At 35.2% G+C, this 21344-nt stretch overlaps 1 protein-coding gene across 1 annotated transcript; it reads left to right on the forward strand.

Moving 5' to 3' along the window:
* Window positions 1-1762: 1762 nt before the first annotated feature.
* ANXA10 (annexin A10) lies at window positions 1763-20400 on the forward strand (the record flags this gene model as incomplete). Its single annotated transcript, XM_081999123.1, has 11 exons — window positions 1763-1841; window positions 4257-4351; window positions 8743-8856; window positions 10712-10802; window positions 11430-11509; window positions 14792-14845; window positions 14982-15075; window positions 16536-16631; window positions 17294-17352; window positions 19420-19542; window positions 20332-20400. The coding sequence occupies exons 1-11, from the start codon at window positions 1802-1804 to the stop codon at window positions 20398-20400; spliced, it is 915 nt and encodes a 304-aa protein (XP_081855249.1). The 5' UTR covers window positions 1763-1801.
* Between the last annotated feature and the right edge of the window lie 944 nt (window positions 20401-21344).

The following is a 21344-nucleotide window of genomic DNA, read 5'->3' on the forward strand; positions in this document are numbered from 1 at the left end:
CGTGCCTAGGAAACTTCTGGTGAATGACATCTGAAGAAGTATGTGTACTGTCAGTAACTAGGATGTCATGAGGATATAAACTCTCCATTTCTGAGGCTAATATCTGGAGATGCCTACCCTAGAGATGAGTTAAGTGATAAGTGAGGCCCAGGGTACACAGACAATTCCCACACTGACAGAGGAAGATGGGATGGAGCATATCTTGAGGATGAGTCTGCAATTCATTTTAGATACAACAACATATATCAACCTACAAAAACTGGCATGGTCTCATTGTCTTCTCTATGGCCAGTATTTATCTCCATATCTCCAAAAGATTTTTTTTCTTATTATTTTCCTGATTGTTTTAATGAGTAAAAAGACACTCTGTGTTTTATCTTCAGTTGTAAAAGTAGGACCTTATATTTAAGTGATGAACAAGCTGCAGAAGTATATTTGTCTACTGATGAATACTTTCTTTTTTGTGTAAAGGCATGTTGCCCTATTAGGACTTTTTAAAGTAACTCCTTTAAAAATCTGAAATTTCTGAACAGACATTCTTTTCCTCACTTAGCCACTGACAATTTGTTGCCCCTACCTTTGCTTGGTGGTTCTAAAGTAATGATCAAACATACCAAGAAATTATGTTTTCCTTTTCACCTAAAATATCTACATCTTGCTTGGTGTTTTTTAATTGCTTTGATAAAATTGCAAGCCAGGGAAGCGTGATTAGCAGCCATACACAAAATCTGTATGTGTATGTACATCATCACTACTGAAGGCACAATATATAAATTACTTTCAAGTATATGTAAAGCAAGCAAACAAACAAACAAACAAACTAGTGTAATCAGTGTAACTCCTGATTCTAGGACATATTTGTAAAAATACCCCATTTATATTTATAAAATATATCCCACTTTACCTTGAAATGTAAATTTCAAGATAACAGTGTCATTTTAAACAGATGTATTGACTGAGATCAGGAATCATCACAAAAGATAACCTTTATACTTCATACGTCTGGAAAAGAAGGTAGAATTCTCAGAGGAACTGAAGAGGTTAACCAGGGGACAGAGCTAAGTAGCTTTCAACATCAGTTATTTTCTTCTGTACATGTATGGACCTGTGATTCTATTAAAATGAGTACACCAGTTCTGTTTATTATTCACAGATTTCTTGAATAAGAAAAAATATATTAAATAAAGTATCATTGAGAATGAACTGACAGTAATTTAATCAGCTACAAAGCAACTAGAAAAATGGTGTTGCCTTCTATATGGCTTATCAAAAAGCTATCTCACACTTAGCAACAACATAATTTCTTTAAAAATTCACTAGGTTTGGAAGCAACCTATGTATCTCATTCATCATTTTCTCACTAGTCCTTTCAAATTAGAAATACCATGAGAAATAGATATTGAAGACTGTCAGGGATATAATGGATTAACTTTGAAAGACAAAATTATATTTTCAGAAAAAGGTTGGGAGATAGACACAAAAATGTGGTTATATTTTAATGCAAAAAAAATTAATTAGTGTTAAAATTTTAATTTTTTTCAGGCCTAACTCATGCTATGGGGAACTTCCTCAAATATGGTCTGTCTTCCTAGGGCTTACTGCAAGTTTAAGTTCTGTTTCATAAATTAAAAACTTTGCATCCTGTTCCCCATGAAACAAAGACAATTGAATGTTATGATTGTTGATTTTGAACAGAATTATATATGCAGTGTAATAGACGTAAAACACCTCAATTAAAGGCTGCTTTCTCCTTTAGCAGATACAAGGAACGATTTTTCCTGCTCCAAATTTTAACCCTATTATGGATGCCCAATTGCTAGGAGGAGCCCTACAGGGAATTAGTGAGTATCTTGACTGATTCTAACACATCTTTTTTTTTCAGAAAGCTCTCATAAAATAAAAACATTAGGCAAAATTAAAACTCATAATATTAAAAGTGTCACCACGTATCTGTTGATTCTTCAAGGTATCACAATAAGACACACTGGTGATGTCCAAAGACATCATGTATTTGCATTTACAGGAACTAAGAGGTGATTAAGATTAATCTAAAATCGATGCCACACTTACAGTAATGAATGCTTTCCTTGAGAAAATAAGAAAAAGAAAACAGAATTCTGTGTTATGCCACTACAGTGAAGGTCAACAAAGGAAAGGTTTTTCATTGTAACTTCAACAATTAACTATTACTGTTAAGTCTTTTAATCAGTCATCAAGAAATAAATGGAGTAGAAAGTTTAAAGAATTTATTATCTTTTACTCAAGAGCAATTTTTGCTTTCAGTCTAAGCACACAAAAAATTTTTGTTCACCAAAGCACTCTGTTCAGTTTTTTGTGTTTTCCTGTTGAACATTGTTGGTATTGCTGATATTGAGTTTATTTTTTTTTACTATCTATCTGAAACATTTTCCTCACATTAAAATTGTTTTCTGTACCAGAATTTTTATACCTCTTGAGCCTTTCACAATGTTGTACAGCAGCAAATTGTGCATTCTGTTTTCAGTTTCTAATGGAAATGTGAGGACTCAGACTTAATGCCAAATGAACCACAATGGGTATTATTGATCAAGGGGAATCTGAAATATCTTTTTGACTAAGCTGGCTACAGATGAAAAGTTTTAAACATTTTGCTGAACTTCAAACAGTACTTTTAATGCAATGTTGCTAACATGACAACACAGAGATTATTTTCTTCATTCAATACCGTAAAATACAAGCACATTAACCTTACTTTTAATTTACCTATCAAAGTACATGAAACAAAGTTCTAATTTCAAGGACAACTGGTGAAATAAAAAGTTCAGCTTCAGAGACTTTAAGTCTCCATAGCCTTTACAGGCACCCTGACCCCAAATCTTGCACACGACATTCATTCTTGTGAGGAGGTTCAGTCACATATTTTCAGTTGCATATGACACCAGTGCTTTTACACAAATGGATAAAGTTATTTAGGTTTTCAAATATTTCCTGAGTCCTTCTTAGTTTTTACTGTAAAGACTATATAAGCTGTACAGATTCCTAGTGATAACTATTTAGTGAAAAGTAAAAAGAAATCCTTATGCACAGTTTCAGTAATACTTCCATTTTGTGAGTTTCATGAAAATGACTCAGACTGATGTTAAATCAGTGTCTTGCTAAAAAGCTGGTGTAATTGTGACTAGATGATCCAGATGAAAAAGAGCTCAACCTGGTGTACAGTGAGCAAATATATACTTCCGCTTCCAACTTTAAAAAAAAATATTCAATGTCCAATTACTTTTGTGTCAAAATGGAACCTGTCAGTTGTAGATTGTACGATAAAATCTGTCTAACAAAGCTGTAATAGGTATAGAATGTGTATCTGTAACATATATATATGCCTATATAACAATGGCTTGTAGAAACTTGAAAGACAACTCTACACCATTCAGATGCCAGCTGATCCCTGTGCTTTCCAGCCTAATTCATCTCTGCTGCAAGTGTGATAAAGTCAGCTGATTTACACTTGGAGATACATTTATGCTGGGATATCATTAAATCATGACATTTCATTATTTTAGCCATCTGAAATTACCAAGAGCCAACTTTTGGGATGGACAAAAAAATTAAAATTAAAAATAATTTTCAGAATGCGTTAATCATCATCATCTTTTCCATAAGCAGTAAGTACTTATTCATTATAGAAGTTTCGCAGTATATCTAGTCATCAAACAATAGATCATAGGCAACCTTCAATAAAATGCCCTTGGAAATTGGTTAAAATATTATATTTTTAAAAGTTCATAACTTATTTTATATAGTTCCTCTGAAAATGTATCTCTCTCAGTTTTTCAACAAATGGTCTGACCATAATTTGTCATCCCCATAAAAGAGATCCCTAATGCGGGAATGACAATTTAATCAATATCAACAGGGCATACAAGTATGACTTCCCAGGCTCAGCCACAAGTTCTGCGAGTGTGCCCAGTTCGGAATAGATGAAAGCCTCTCTCAGTTTTATGAATGCTTTCAAATCCTTTGAGCTTGAAAGAGATTGTGATGCATCTGATAATAACAGACTACTTCACTTTTTGCTGGTATCACACCAGCAAGTGAAAGGTACATGAGCACAGTAAATATAACTGATGTTGGTAAAGACCAGCCAGATATTAATCTGTTGATCTATTTTTTTTTCAAGAAATTAGGTTAGTGTTCTTGAACAAAACATGAACAATCACAAATGTAAGTAAATAACAACACTTTGTTAATTTAGAGTCTGTGTCATGTTTCCTTCACAGGTTGTGAAAAAGATGTGTTGATTGATATTCTAACGCAGCGCTGCAATTCACAGCGGCTTATGATTGCCGAGGCGTACAGAGACATGTATGGCAGGGTATGACAGCCATTTTGTACTTTCATTACTTCCGTCTCTCCTGTCTCCAGTGTGGTTGGTCAGCCCTTCTCTCAGGTCAGTTACTGGAATCAAAAGCCTGGCAGAGAGCTGGCTGGCACCAACCGATCGGCACACAACTTTGCTCATGTAATTATCAATACCCTTGATGGGTTCAAATTGTCATCTATATAGCAGTAGAAGTACATCTGACACACCCAAAGTTGAAAATAGGGACATGCAAAGTTTCTTCTTCTATAGTTCATTCTCCTCTATTGACCAAACCAGAATTTCTGGACAGTCTTATTGCTTTCTCTATGTGCTTTGGGGGGGGGTCTGCATTACTTTTTTTCAAGTATTCTGAATACATAATAAAACAGTATTGTATTTGGGTTGAAACACCAAAGAAAAACACTATACCAACAATTGCAGGTAGTTGTTTTTTATCCACACGCTGATTAATGTTCTCACCTCAAGCACTGACCTTCTAAGACCTCATATCATGTAATCCCATACACTAAGTGCAATAATCATCTAAACTGCTTAAATTTATGAATCTTTGAAACTTATTTCAAAAATTTCAAGACATAAAAAGTTAGGGTTTCTTTTTTCAAATGCATTTTATCCATATTTACTGTATATAACAAGGTAATTTTTGTTATATGAGTTCTTAAACATACAGAGAGATAGATATTCTCATTCTGTTTCCAGATCTACTATTGCTAACCAAATGACTTTGGGGCAGTTGCAATGCCTGTATTTTCCCCAGTTACCCCAGCTATATAAGGGTGAAAATAATAGCAACACCTTTTGTAAAATCCCTGGGAAATCTAGTGATGAAAACTGCTGTATGAAACTAGATACTATATTGGAAAGATAAAGAAAAATGCTGTGATTAAATTGACCAGACATGCCCTTCCCCTAATAGAAGCCAGACAAACATTTTAAACAAAATCCAGTTTTCTTCTTTTCCTGAAGCCTGAAAAAATAACAGCTCACTGCAAAATGCCTTCAAGGTCAATGTATGTTTGCCATTGAATCAATCAGCGTGAATGAGGACAGCGAGTGTGCAGCAATCCTACCACACAGCCATCAGCCTTAATTAGAGTTAATTAGGAACGGTTCATTGAAGAACTCCACATTAACTGCTGATGTGGTAGTCTGTTACACCACCAGTCTGTTAACCAGTAGAACAGTGTATTTTCTTTGGGTAGCTGAGCAGTTTTCTGGAGACAGCTTTTGTACCAACCATATACCAAAATACCGCACAACTGTTGACCTCTAAATATGCTGAAACAGCCCCTTACTCTCCTATAAGTGGGGGAAGAGCTGGATTTAATCAGTGTAGTGGGCTGATTTTGTGTTGTTATTCACCTATAGAAGATCACTGGCTTTATTTGGACTGTTATAAAAAATCAAACACACAATATTTGTGGTATTTTAGATGCAGCCTTGAATGGATAAGTATGTTTTAAATAGACCATAAAAGAACAATAACTGAATCACAGGTATACTTACCTTCCAAAGACTGTGACAATGATTGAGATCAGTGGATCTGAATGATTAAAAGTGGTTTTCTTTTATAAGGTATTTATTAGGTTACCATTACCATTACACATGCAAACAACACAAGTTCAGTGTTTATCCATGCAACATTCCTCACCGAGTATTAGTTTTACTTACAGAAAACTAAAGCATGTCAAGCTACCCAAAGGTGCCTGTGATAGTAAAGCACCCAAGCCCATTCTTTTCAAGTCTTCATTTATCTCCTTAATCACTGGACAGTGCTCCTTCTCTACTCTGTCCATAGCGGGTGGCTGGGTTTTTTTTAACCTTTTCTCTAGAGTGTTTCAACTGGACCTATCATTTTAACAAGGGAAAACATTTTAAAACTTCATATTACTTTTTATCTTTAATTTTTGCCCTCTGATATGTGAAGGTGACCTAGAGATAACACTAATAATATCTCAATAAAGAATTGCCAAATGTCCTTCAGGAATGGAGTTATAATTTGCCATATTTAATATTCATAGAGAACAATTACTGACTTTCTCACCACTGATCTATTTGTATTTTCTTTTCAAATCCAAAATAAAAACATAAACAAATAAATAAATCCCTATGAAAACACACCACCTTTTTTTCAATTAAATTTCAATTAAATTAAATTTTCAGTTTATACCTCTGTCAGCCATATTCAGTCAACCTGAAGTGCTATAAAGCCAGTGGCCACAGACCTAAAGATCTAAAAGAACTAAAAAAGACAACAAAAACCTCAGCTGTCATTTTTAAGAACTTCAGTCTCCAAAACTATGAATAATAATAGAGAGGAAAGGCACACAAACTATTTTTATATTCCAGCAAGGGCTACAGAAAATTCTGAAACTCATGGAACATCTTGCATATACACCCACAATTTTAATTTAAATGAATCTGTTAAGCACTCGGTATACTTTACAGTGCAAGATACATCAAGATATTCTTGACAGCTTTCCAAAAAACCCACCTACTTCTACCTTTTGCCATGTGGAAACAGGAGTCAGTACAAATTAGCTCTAATCTAGTTCAGAAATGAAACAGGAATGCTGATCATTTTTGTCTCATCTGTGAGAGCAGATATACTGAAATGCTAATCTGGTTAGTGTCCCATGCAATTTATTTGACTGATGCCTCAAAATTTGCTATCTTGGGCAAGAACTGCTGAACAGGATAGGATGCATCTCTGATTGCTGCAGGATGCAGCCCTGAATTGCTGCAGTTTACACTCAGAAGATACCTTAGCACATGTCAGTGATAGCATTTCTCTGGCTGTAATCTGTATTAATGGATATATCGCATTGGGCAAACATGCCATTCAGCTGTGCCAGCTTATGAGCAGTAAACTCTGCAGGACAGAGAAGACAGACAGCTAGGGAATAAGAATTTTAGCATTCGCAGTTTAATTGTGGTAAACCTGTCTGTCCAGTCCTCCACCCTCTTAATTTCAATTCAGCCTGTTCAGTATGGTAGCCACTATGCCCATTCACTTGACAAACGTAAAGTGCGGCACATTAGAAGGAGAAATATATAAAAAAAGAAAATAAAACCCTGAACTGTCTGCATGATTCAGACATACAGGCAAGCTTTAAGTTCCTTCTTATAGTTGTCCTTCAGGGATTTCTTGTAGCAGAGATGATTAGGAAATGTTAATAATGACAACTTAGAGTTGTCTTTTCTTATTTTTCAATACTTCACTTCCCTTAGTTCTGATTGCAGGAGTAATTTTTAATTAATATCCATTTGTATTATTAACCCATTTTCCCACAGGCATGTTGTCAGAAGTGAAATGTCTTAATGAATTCATTTCTGTTCCATGTCTGATTTAGTGGTTGTCAAATGCACCTAATGTGCATTCACTGAAGACTGCATATCTTTCTTCATCATAAATTTAATTTTTAATGTGTATATGTCCTTCATTGCTACTCTAGCTACTAATTTAATTTATTCAGATATGTTTCAAAACCGAAGTACAGGCCTGAAAAGGATGCAGCTCTGAAAACATAATAGTTTATGTCATGGGAACCATTTCTGGTACTCCTTTAAATTCAGACTTAGGTCAGAACATATCTGACAGCTGCCTAGTGCTGTACACAAAACATTAAAAAAGTGACTGCACAAGTATCCTCTTAATCAGAAACAGCAATAGTATAACAAGCTTTTGGTATTTGCAGTGTTTTGAAGATTACTACCAGGAAAGCTGAGAGTGGGGAGGAAACTCTCATCCATTACTCAGCTACCTGGCAAGTGAGTACTGAGACACATGCGGGGGAAGAGGGAGGTTCCTTTTTGTTAATCCAGCGTCTGTCAAACATAGTGAATTCAGTTTGAATGTAATATATACATAAACTGAGGCATATAAACTTCCAGCAATCCAAAGCAGATATTTTTATATACTAGGAGCAATATGGATGATTTTTTAAATTATTCACATAGTGAGTAACATTGAAAGAAGCACAAGAAATCATCTGTGTTCTATGGGATTTGAATTCCAAAGGCGCTGAGCTTCCACAGATTCACACAGGGAGTACACAAGGGAAGCTGCATCCATGGTATGCAAGTTTCCAAGCCTGCAAGTAGCAGTTGCACTTAAACGCCTGAATTTTATTCTGTATTCTAATGAACCAAGCATCAACAATCCTGCTGGCATGTGTTTACTGTCATCTCACCCATACTATTAGAAGAAGGAGGTACAATTTAAGAGAATATTCTTCTTACTTCATTTTAGCCAGAATTCATCTTCAACGGTTCATCTTTATTCATTTACAGAGAAAACCACTAATACTTTTTTTAAGCTGTCTTCATAAATCATGAGTATTGAAATAATCCTCACTATGCATTTTCTTTTTCTTTTCAAGGATCTGGTAACGGACTTAAAAGAGAATCTCTCTCATCACTTCAAAGAAGTCATGGTTGGCTTGATGTATCCACCTGCCTCCTATGATGCCCATGAGCTCTGGCATGCCTTGAAGGTACTTGTCAAATTCAGAATTGCTTAGAGTCACAGTCACTAATTACAGTACTGAACAGATGTTAAACTGATTTTTTTTTTACATTTCAATGGTTGATAAACTTCTGAAAGTTAGTACACAAGTAGTAGTACTACTATGTGGTACACTACGTCATCAGAAATACAGTGCTATATGAAGTTTATTCATTGGTATGGTAAAACTAGCATAAATAACATCCTTGTCTTGTAAAAAATACAACCCATTCAACACCCATGGTAAACTCAGTCAGTGAAGAAGTATTTATACAGGGAAATGTAAAGCCCTGATCCTGCAAGCATTTATGTATGTTATGAATAAAATCCATTTGAACAGCCATTGCCATGCACTAAGCCTCAACCTCTGAAAAGACCAATACTTCTTTAGCAGAACATGTCTTTACATAAACACTTACAAATTACTCTGTGACAAAGCTATGATTACTCCAGTCAGATTGAACTGATTGCACATTTTGAAGAAAATATTTCCTTTTCTTCCCAGGATCTGAGCCTGTGCTCCTTAAGCAAGTGAAGTTTTGAAACAAACAACAATATTTTTCCAAAGATCATCTAATTAAATGGTGAAATTCATTCTCACAGGGCATTGTGGAGACCAAAAGCACAAATCAGTTCATAAAGGACTTCAATAAATTCTTAGAAAACAGGTCCACTGTTGGCTATTGAAAATAATAATCCTTGGCAAATTCCTTCTCAGGAAATTCCTAAATTGCCCATTCCTGAAAGATGGGAAGGTGTATCAGAGCTCAACCGTTTTCCTTTTCTTTCCATCAATATTTGCTACTGTCCACTGTCACAAATAAGACACAGATTATACAACTTTGAGCAAGGTGATCTATCTTACATATTTTGAGAATCCCCTCAAAAAAAATTAACATTATTTTTCCTTGTCCTTCAGACACTTAAACCAATGCACTTTTTAGAACTACTGATATATTTTTAATTACAGTTGGCATAAAACATACTGTGAAATATCACTGGTAGCACTAGAAGCATAACTTTTATTAAAATTATTGACAAGATTTCCAAAGGGTTTTTTTTTTTCTAAATGTGGCTCAAAGTTGAACTTTCTTATAGTATTCTATCTTGATCTGGATTCGTATGGCCAAAGTAAAAAAAAAAGGCCATATGTGTCTCCAGGCTCAGGCTCGATGTCATGTTCTCCCGTTATCCCAAATGCAGAATACTCACCAACACTATACATGTGCATAACAAAAGCAGCATATGCAGCATATCTTATGTCAATTCAAGTTTATAAAATTAATTCAAATCCTGTGGGAAAATACAGTAATTTGCAGCATTGCATGTATGGCCATGATACCTCCCTTAAATACCAAGTTCTACGGTAGACATCACAGACAGTAACATTCCTAAATAAACAAACAAATTAAAAAAAAAACAGAAGAAGATAGAAGCACAAAATAATAGTTGTGCTCATATCTACTTCAGATTGCCTGAACACATGATGGGGATGTATGCCCAATCTTTGCATCTGATTTCTTTCAATAAATCCTAAATTCTTACTAAAGCTCTAAAATTCTTCCCATTATGTTTCTGTCAACACCAGTCTTGCTTCATTCCCCACTTGTTAATGTACATGCTGAAACTCAGATTAAGTAGGAATATATTTGAAATACAGGGTTCTACTATTAATTTAAAGTCAATTTCTATTTAAACAGGTAGACTATGCAAAAGTACACTCTGCATTGCTCCAGCAATGACTGCTATTCTTTTCTTACTTCTGATAAGCACAGCATTCCTTTCTTCTAAAAGCTGTGGTTTCTACTAACAATATCTTTTCAAATTTACTTCTTTCCACACAGGGAGTAGACACAGAAGAAAAATGCCTAATTGACATATTAGCCTCAAGGTCAAATATGGAGATCTTCCAGATGAAAGAAGCCTACTTAATGCGTAATGTTTTTTACAAGTGCACAGCAGCAGTTGTACTATGTGTGCTCCAGATGTATTAGCACATATGAAGGAACTGAATGACAAAAATGAATTCTCAATACCGACTGGTTCCCTTCCTCCCTCCTTTCCCATAACTATATACAAAAGGCTGAAGCAAAATGTTTAAAGTTGAAAATACATCACAGTATTTTTGAGATGTATTGCTGCCTATGACATCTGAGATACCTAGAAGCCACATTCAGGGATTTTCAAAAACTTTTGCACACTTTATTCAAAGAAGTACATAAGCTGTTTTCCTTCAAAAAGTGCTTATTCAGGCTTCCTTGGTGGGACATTTCAGAGTATCTCACCACCACAGAGCAGCAGCAGTGGTGGGGCTGCGCCCGTGGGTGGGTGGACAGGGGAGCCGGGGCAGCAGCTGAGGTCCCCCAGCAGGGCCCAGACAGACCTGCCAGCCCCATGGCTAGGTCTGTGTAGAACCTGCATGGGTTACTGTGGAATAATCACCACAGAAAATGGACAAGTATTTGCACCCTATTTATTTATCCTTTGTTTGCTAATATTCATTAGTACTACTCAGAGCATGTTCATTTGTGATTTAGATCATACATTTCTGGTTTAACCTAGAATACAATAATGATCTTCAACAAGATATCGATTCTGAGACTTCAGGTCACTTCAGAGATACGCTCATGAATCTTGCTCAGGTACTGTAAAAACAGGTAGTATGATTTACATTTCTAAAAAAATCATAATAACTTTCGATGCTATTTGAGAAGTCTTAAATTTTAAGGTGACTGTTGTTAAAGGTAGTTCAACAGAGGGCTACACTTTTCCACAAGAGAGGGGGAAGAGCAGAAGAGAACTTAAATTCCTTCATCTACTTTGACTTTGACTTTGCCTTTCAGATGGAGGCAAAGGTCAACAGACCTTACTTATTGAGTAAGTCCCTGGACATTCAACTGCTGACGTTCTGCTCAATCTGACTCATCTCAAAAGTAGTCTACTTGCATGTACAAATGAGATTTTCATTTTTAAAGCTCTGTTTCCTCCATTGTTAGAATATACGGTTCATAATCCAGTTTAGGCATTATGTAAAAATGGAGATATATCCACATTTGACTATGAAAGAAAGTATTAAATAGTTCTCTTTTTTAAACATTATGTTCTTTGTGCTACTGCATATGCTAGATCACAGTATGTTTGCATGCAGGTAAACGAATTGTCACTATGACACACCACCTTTTACAGTTTTACCAATTTGTAGTTTTATCCAACAAAGTTGGTCATCCTTGTCAGATCATGAATTCCCATTCTCACTGTTGTCACTGTGCTCATTATCTTAAAAATCTTTGGTAAACCAGAGTAACAAATAATGACAAAAAGACTGCAAGGAGATAACAGCATACATAAGGTATATCTGTATTTTTATATACATGTGTCTGGGGAAAAAGTGTTTTTTACTAAGATTTGAAATAGCAGCAGGCTTCATTGAGGTACAGAGATAAAGAGCAGATGTTTCAAATGTAGAAGCTATAAACAGGAATTTTTTTTTTCTGATGTTAGATGTTTTTCCCCCTTAATAACGAAAACTCTTCCTTGCTTAAAAACTAAGGGCTACAAGTTAAGCAACCTCACTTCTCATCTTTATTAATACCATGCGACACATTTTACTCATCAAAAGAACAAATTTAAAACAAATTATCTGAGACTACATTGTTAGTCCTTATTTTGTTAAACCACAGATATTGATAAAGAGGCTTGAAATCAGCAACTTCTTAGCTAAAAAGATCTAACTGCTACTTTTCTCAAGATAAAGACGAATTGCAGGAAATCCCAACTTCGGTCAGTTATACTGTATACTTCTGAAGAGTGTTAGCTGAATCATCCACGTTTGGACACAATCTTATATTAAAACTAGTGATATTTCATTAAAATACATCCTTTTTAGTTCTAGTACCATGCAATTTACAGAAGATTACTCTATAGCAATATTTCCAATGCATCCTTTAATACTTTTTTCAGACACCCTTTGCTTTGATTTCTATTAAATCTTGGGATTGATGACACACACATCTGACTACAGATAGAAGTAAATGTGCTTCACTTATGGAGAGCAAACTATTCAATGCTATAGTGTGGTATTTACAATTTTCATGTCCACACTAAGGCAGATTAGAAGTCATAGGTTATAGTCTTCCTAAATAAATTAACAGAGTTAAAAATTCAGGCTAAATAACATTCTACTATGAGACAAATAGACCTATTCTAATTCTTTTTTTTGGGGTATTAACTGAAATGTGGTATTTTTCTACAATTTAAAAAGTAATTATACACATTGCAGGATTCTCCAGCAAAAATACGCCAAGAGTAGTCACTGTTAAATGTTACTGGGGAAAGTAAGCATCTGACTCATGTAGAGTATTATTTAACTTTTCTTATTGTTCACTTGTCTGTCTTTTTTTCCTATGTTTTCTCATGTATGTAACTCTATGCAATCATTCCAACATAATTTCCTTCAAGTAATTTGCCTTGTTACTAGGAATTCCACTATATGAAATTCTTACAATTTAATCAAAATATAAATTAACATTTTTAAAAGGAAAGAGCTACAAATCAGTCATTCTACAAGTTGACAGACAATACAGGGTTTGTATTTTAATCCTCCCTTTCACATACAGGGTAAAATGACTGTAAATTTTAAACTTAAGCAAATTGTTTCAAACATGTATCATTAAGGCAGTGATTACATGTAGCTTGAGATTTTTAAGAGTTCTGCAACCAAGGCTGATTTGTATTCTTACAAGACAATAATGGTTAAAAAAGCAATTCCGGAAGTTGTGTGCTCTTCTCTTTTACTAACAACTATTCAGATCATAGTGTGTTTACTTAAGCATATCAGCTTGATTTGTGCAACTGAGAAGCTATTAAATGTATGGGAACATTTGAAGTATTCTTCTGTGGTGTATGTATCAAAGCTGTCGATTTCCTAGTCTTGGATCTTAATTTTAGACACTGATTATGAGCAAGCAAAATCTCCATTATTTGATGAGCTTGCAGGGCTTTACAGTTTGTACAAGGAGAAAAAAAAAAAAAGAGAAAAGAGTCTTCTAGCAATATGCATATTGATAAGAAATAATCAGCAAATGGCAAATGTTACTCTTACCCTTGTTTTCCCCTCATAGTTACATATTATAGTAAGCAATACAACATCCACAATACTGGGAATGGTGGTGGGATGGCGGTGATAAGGTAAAAGGCTATTTAAAATGGGACTAAAAATGGGATGGGTTTATCCGCTGCCCCCATTTTTTCCTCTCACAAGACCGTTTGTCATTGCAGAGTTCCTCTACTTAGAGGAAGTGAAGACATAACATGACAACTTGAAGATACTTTCTATAGTTGCAAATTCAACCATTCATAGAATCATAGAATCTTTGGGTTGGAAGGGAACTTTCAAGGTCACCTAGTCCAACCCCCCTGCAGTGAGCAGGGACATCTTCAACTAGATCAGGTTGCTCAGAGCCCCGTCCAACCTGACCTGGAATGTTTCCAGGGATGGGGCATCCACCGCCTCTCTGGGCAACCTGTGCCAGTGTTTCACCACCCTCATTGAGAAAAATTTCTGCCTTATAGCTAGTCTAAATCTGCCCTCTTTTAGTTTAAAACCATTACCCCTTTTCCTACTGCTACAGGCACTGCTAAAAAATCTGTCCCCATCTTTCCTATAAGCCCCCATTAAGCACTAGAAGGCTGCAATAAGGTCTCCCCAGAGCCTTCTCTTCTCCAGGCTGAACAACCCCAACTCTCCTCAGCCTGTCCTAGGCTTGAATTGAATTGAATACACTGATTGAATACATTGATCTCATCTAAAAGCCCATTGGTGTTACCTCAAGAAATGAAACATAGCTTCATATAGAGATGACTTTACATTCCTACAGTCTTCCTAGGATTTAACTTTTGAAGCAAATTTATCTTTTTTCCCCCAGGGAACAAGGATGGAAGGATATGCAGATCCTTCTACAGCTGCTCAGGATGCAATGGTAAATGTAGTCAGATGTGAGCTTCTCAAACATAAAAAAAAAAAAACCAAAAAACCAAACAAATACAAATGTTGAAAAGTGATTTAGGACTTACTTAAAATCATTTGCTTTTTTTTTCCTTTTTCTGGTATATTAGATTCTATGGGAAGCATGTCAGCAGAAAACAGGCGAACACAAAAACATGCTGCAAATGATTCTCTGCAACAAGAGTTACCAGCAGTTGTGGATGGGTAATCCAGCGGTTCAGCTGTTTGAACATAGGAAAGAGAAAATTTGACTTGCTAATAAAACCATGGTTTACATACCAAGAAGCTCAGTGTGCAGCAGGGTATTAGCCTGAAACCTAAGTGCGACTCCCACTGATGTTAATGGGATTTTGGAAGTAATACAAAACTGAACTGAGGACTAGAGACAGCTGTAGATAGAACAGACAGACATCAGGATGCCTATTAGCAGAGAGAAGAACGCATGACCAAAGGCAGGCATAAGCTATGGCTGCACTGACTTTACACAGGACAGAACTGGATGAGGCGGATTTTTCTTAAATATTTTCTTCATTTTTCCTAAGTAACTCTTTGCTATGAGTGGAAACACCTTGGGAGAGGTAGCTGGAGTATTTTCAACAAATGTTTGTATGTGAAAACACATTGTTGTGTTGAGGCTTTTCCCCGTAAGTTTCGAAGAAGTTTTTGATGGGAGCACTTCAGGGTCCACATCCACTCTCTTGTAATGAACATACACACAGAAACATAATAGGACATTTTTATTTAAAATAGATAATCAGACATAATTACAGATTGCAAGAAATTTATGTGACATCATCCAGATCTTCCACTGTAGAAAAGAAACCTGTTGTATCTGTTTGGTGACAAGTTTGAGATTTTTCTTTGCTCAGCAGTGGAAAAGCAGTCTGTTTGGTTATAAGTTTATCACTGTGCCACCAGCTGTATTTCTTATGCCAACTTCTAACAGTAGCTTAGAACAACTTTGCTGCCATGGATCAACAAATTAATTCATGACTTCTGTAAGGCTGGTGATGACAGGATTAACATAACATACCTGCTTATGCTCTACTCTCTGTAACAGGGATTTGAAGGTTCTGCCTCTGCAAGAGTTGTAGTCCTCTGCAAGTTTTGTAGTAAGCAGTGAGTTCAAAATTTTCCTCCTCCCCTAAAGGAGTAAGCACGTTCTGTATATTCATGTGTGTAAGTCTGGATACCTGCATTATCCAGAGAGTGTCCATGTCTGGATAACTGACATGTGACGCATGTCATACCATGGCTTCACAATCTGTGAATCTCTGGCCAGTTTTAGCCAAGCTGAGCAAGGAAGTTCTTGCTTCTTACATGTTCTTGCTTCATGACATTCTTACAAGTTTCATAAACAGAGGTTGCTAGATGGAGATTTATTAACGCTTCAAGTGAAACAGAGGCTTTGGCATGCATTCTTTTTATACTGTATGCTGGAGAACCCAGAGGGAGAATGTCCTGGAAGCCAAGTTTCAGGCTACTCATGTAGATTGCCTTAGTTGGGGGATAAAAACATAATGGAACAATGAGAATAAATAGGAAAAAAAATAGGAAAAAAAATAAACTCAATACTTATGGTACTGAGGAGAAGCAGGAGAAAAAAGGCAAGTTGATCATTATTAATGAACAAGAATAAATCAAGAATTTTTTTTACCCCCAAGTTTTCCAGGAGTTCCAAAATATCTCTGGGCAAGACATAGTAGATGCCATTAATGAATGTTATGATGGATACTTTCAAGAATTACTGGTTGCAATAGGTAATGTAAAAATATTATTTTATACTAGCAGTAATGTTTTAATAAATATCTAGCATGGTATCTCTGATGCATCAAGAATACTGTTTTTCTGATATTTTTATCCACTTTACTCTCCTGTATTGTGTAATTAAATTTTCAGAGATAATTAGAAAAGAATATTCGAACTACTTTTCCATGTTTGTGTACATCTAAAAATGTATATCTGCAGCACTAGATTCTGACTGAGCAGAACTAATAGGTGTTCTTTATTTGATAACAAATTTTATGTGATCAATGAGAACTGCATTACCAACTGATTCTATACATATTAAATAATTGGCAAAGTTTTCAGGACTTCAGTAGCATATAAAAAAGTTCCAAGTTTTATGTGCCTTTGTCTTCCACTTACAGAATAAGGATAATAGTATTTGTACAATGATGTCATGTGAGCATATTCACTGATTTTTAATAAGCCTTTTGATGCAACAGCAATGAGTTGCCACCCAAAATAAGTTCCAGGGTTTTAAAATTATAAATATAGTTATGTTTGTGAAAACTAATAGCTTAATTTTAAGCTGAGTCATGGACAGCAGTAGACAGCTTTCTATTTCAAGGAGCCTAAAGCCAATGGAAAATATTATATTATAATCTTATGTTTACCTGTTGCAACTCTTCTCTCCTAGTTCTCTGTGTTCGCGACAAGCCTTCCTACTTTGCTTACAGGCTTTATAATGCAATTCATGTAAGTAGTCTTTCTTCATCACGTATCATAAAAAGTAGTGTCCCTATTTTTCTGTTTGCTTGATTATTCTTAAACAAGTACTTACAAATCAGTCCATTCAATCTTTAAGGTGTGACTGCGTGTCTTAAAACTGTTGGTACCAACATAAATTTCAAAGCAGTAGAGCCTAAGCAACAGTTAGGATCTAACAGTAACAGTAAAAGGTTAAATATTTAGATTCTTAAAAAAAATCTGATAACTGTCAATTTGTTTTTAATTGAAAATCTTTCTTTTCTATGGATTGTATCTCCCCCTGCTGTGCAGAACTCAATGTGCACTTTTCTTACTATGCAATTTTTATCTCTAGAGATTTAATAAAAACTAAATCATAAATTAACGTTACATAAAAACAAATAGTCCTATTTTCTGGTAGGACTCAGTGTACATATTCAGGTTCTTTACCTTTGTGTGTGGATGCTAACCTACTAAAACAAATGAGTGCCAAGAAGAAATGTGGGTAAATGCAAAAAAACACCTGCAAATTCTTCCTACTAGAGGTCACTGAAGACATTTTTATTTGTTTTTTATTCATTAGTGAAAATAATGAAGCATTATGTTACGTAAAAGATGTATAATATTTGAAGCTTAATCTTTTAAGTGTAATCTTTAGAAGATGGTCATAAAAGCCAGCCATGGGTAAAATATGAAGTATCATCTTAGAGCAGGAATGGCAGATAGGATTCAAGCCAGAACCATCAAACAAAACTTTTCAGCAACACTTCAACAGGGCTCCAGTTTCCTCTTCCATATGCTGCCACTACTGCCATCCCCTGTTTCAGTGAAACCAGCAACAGTGGCAGCAAAGAACCCAGGAAAATCCCAGGGGCTGAGAGGAAGAGGCAGTATTTTGTCTGAGTGGTCAAAAGAGGATTCTGGCACATGTCATGAAAAAGGTTTGCCAAAAGTACCAGGAAATACCAACTATCAGGAAAAGTGATGTTTCTCAAAGGTCCTGTACCAAGGCAGCTTTTCAAGTTAAAACTTCACTTTTAATTTTAAAAAACATCACATAGATAGTTTTCTTCTATATTCTATTCAGATGATGTATGTGATGCAGGAAAAAGGTTTTAATTATTAAGAATAAACATTTGCATTTTGTTTTCATTAATATTTTACACTGTTTTCTCAAAGCATTTTAATGAACACAGATAATTCTCAAAAGAAACGCAAGAATTCAAAATACCCTATGTTTTTGCAGACAAGCTGTGTCCAGATTATACCACAAGCTTTTTACACATCCATTTATAATACAATATAATAAAACCCACACAGGATTCTAACGCTTGAAATCATAGCCCATAATGGTTTCTAAGAAATATTTTAATCTAGCCATCAAACATGTATCAAATTCTCTATATGCAGCTTTTTTAATATATCTCATTACTTGTTTTTTGGAGAACAAGATTTCAATATCAAAGGCTAGTCGATAAAATTACAATTTAGCTTTAAACAATCTAAACTGGTCATCAGTCATCCCAACCCTAAAACTGTTTTAATTACTTTTATTGCCACTAGATGTCCCCATTCTCCACACAATTACAATACGACAATTTATTTAGAAAAAGTAAAATTAAAGCACAGCTGAATACAAGCTATGTAAATTCCAAATCAATCGTTAAAAATCTCATTGAATTCACATTCTACAGCAGTTGTTGTGAAATAGATTATTGGTATCAACATAGTTTGAATGGACTCCACAACGACAGTTACAACAGCTACCTACAAACTGAATACCCAAGAATACTGACAAAAGTTCTTCAGGTTTTCTACTTAAAAGTTTCAGTGCATGGCTAGAACACCAATATGTGGGGAATCTCTGTTATCCAGTCACATGAATTCTATTATTTGAGCATGTGAAAACTCTGTAGGAAAAAAGCCTTGAATGCTTTGATTTCTTTAAAATCTAGGATATCTTTATGGTAGCCTAATTAATTGGCTTATCTCTTAAACATTAATATGAATGTATACAGATAGGCAAACACATACTGTCCAGCTTTCAAGTTTCCTCTCATCTTCTTTTCTTTTTAGGACTTTGGCTTTCACAATAAAACAGTTATAAGGATTCTCATTGCCAGGAGTGAGATTGACTTGATGAATATACGGCAGCGATACAAAGAGAGATATGGGAAATCACTCTTTCATGACATTAAAGTAAGTTTTTACCCACTTTTGCATATATTCAGCACTGGCACCACACAGACTGTGTGTGTTAATACCCATTCAATCACTTGATTTAAAAAAAAAAAAAAGTAATGTATAAAAACAATAGCGTATCTTCTCAGTGCCTCATGCTGACCTCAGTAAGTGAGCAGTGAATTCTCAACTCATCCTCATTCTATGTGATTTCATCCCTCCTCAACAGCAAGAGGAGGATATAAACAGGGTAGGACAGTGTATGCTGAGGAATAGTTTGCATGAATAGTTTCAACACTAATTGATACCATCTTTTTTCACACTGACCTGCAAGGTTAGGCTGATACCACTCTCATGCAAAACTGAGATAAAAGTCTGGTTTTATCCTTGCACTTAGTATCAACTATTCCTCATGTACTCTTGCTCTGTATCTTAAAACAAAACTCTGACACTGTTTAATTGTACAAAAATGACTCTTGCTAAGACACTTGACCTTTTTTAGTTGCTATAAACCAACTGTAAGATGTGCAGTAACTGTAAGAAATTGCTCATGATTTTTTGGTATTGAACTTGAGAAGTATTAAACAGGTTTGATCCAACATTTCAAAGGTCGATTGTTTCTAGGTCCCCAAGCAATCAAAGCCCAAGGTACGTGAAATTAAAAAAATCTTGGCCTAGAATCCTTAGGAAAACACTGTCATATTTTACAAAACCCTTACAACATCAGTCTAGTCCTTGTCACACACCAAGAGAAGAAAAATTAAGAAAACGTATAGTAACAGAAATGTTGATTTTTTTTTCTTGCAGCATTTTGCTTCAGGTCATTATGAGAGTGCTTTACTTGCTATCTGTGCTGGTGATGCTGAAGATTATTAAGGAAGATGAACTTTGAAGGCTGTATAAATCTACTCTAAATAGAGATTGAAGCTATACACAATACACTAACTGTAAGAGATCCCTATAATATATAAAAGAACAGAAAAATCAGTCCTATACATTTGCTAATATTAAATCTTTCTTGAGACAGGAAAAAATGTTGGCAGGAACATGGTTTTATCCCTAGTTCTAATTAATATTTCTGTTTCTATGATTAATGTAAATTAACAAAGCAAATGGTAAAATAACTCCATGGAAGCATATGTTTATCATTTAGTCTTGCAACATCCCAAACATTAGACAATAGGCTCTGGAAAAACCTATTCACTTCCACACTGGAGAGAAAGAATGTTTTGCTTTATTTAATTTTATCAGCATGATTTCTTCCTTTAAGTAATTTTTTTCTTTTCTTTCCCACTTCTTATACCTCATATTTTATGCTCTTGAACTCTATTGTTTTAGTTACTATCAAACTAAGCATCTGTCACAGCCTATTATCAGTCACTCACCAAAGAGTGCTTTTGTATTCTCTTTCATTTAGCCCACATACTTAATGGCATTTCCCCTTTCTGTTTGAAACAAAAGAAAAAATTAGAATCAGGCACGCCAAACCACGCACTGGAAACCCCTGGAAGACAAAGCAGTATGTATCTTTGAGCAAAGAAGTTCAGAGGATTAAAGTCTGGAATTCCATTTGCACCTCTCTCATTTTAATCATTAATTGAATACTGCCCTTCAAGAGCACCGAGGTATTTCCAGGTTGCCCCAGATGGTATAATTCAGGAGTTGACTAGTAGTAGGTAACACTGCACCTCCAAATGCGGCTGAAGTATGCAGCGCATTGCAGAACACCAGCAAACGCAGTCTTACAATATCTGGCAACAATAATTCATACCGCAATGAGGAAAGGTGGCAGAGCATGGCCTCGAGTCCCCATCCCACAG

Source organism: Phaethon aethereus, assembly GCF_964289735.1.
Source record: "Phaethon aethereus genome assembly, chromosome: 4".
NCBI classification, from domain to species: domain Eukaryota; kingdom Metazoa; phylum Chordata; class Aves; order Phaethontiformes; family Phaethontidae; genus Phaethon; species Phaethon aethereus.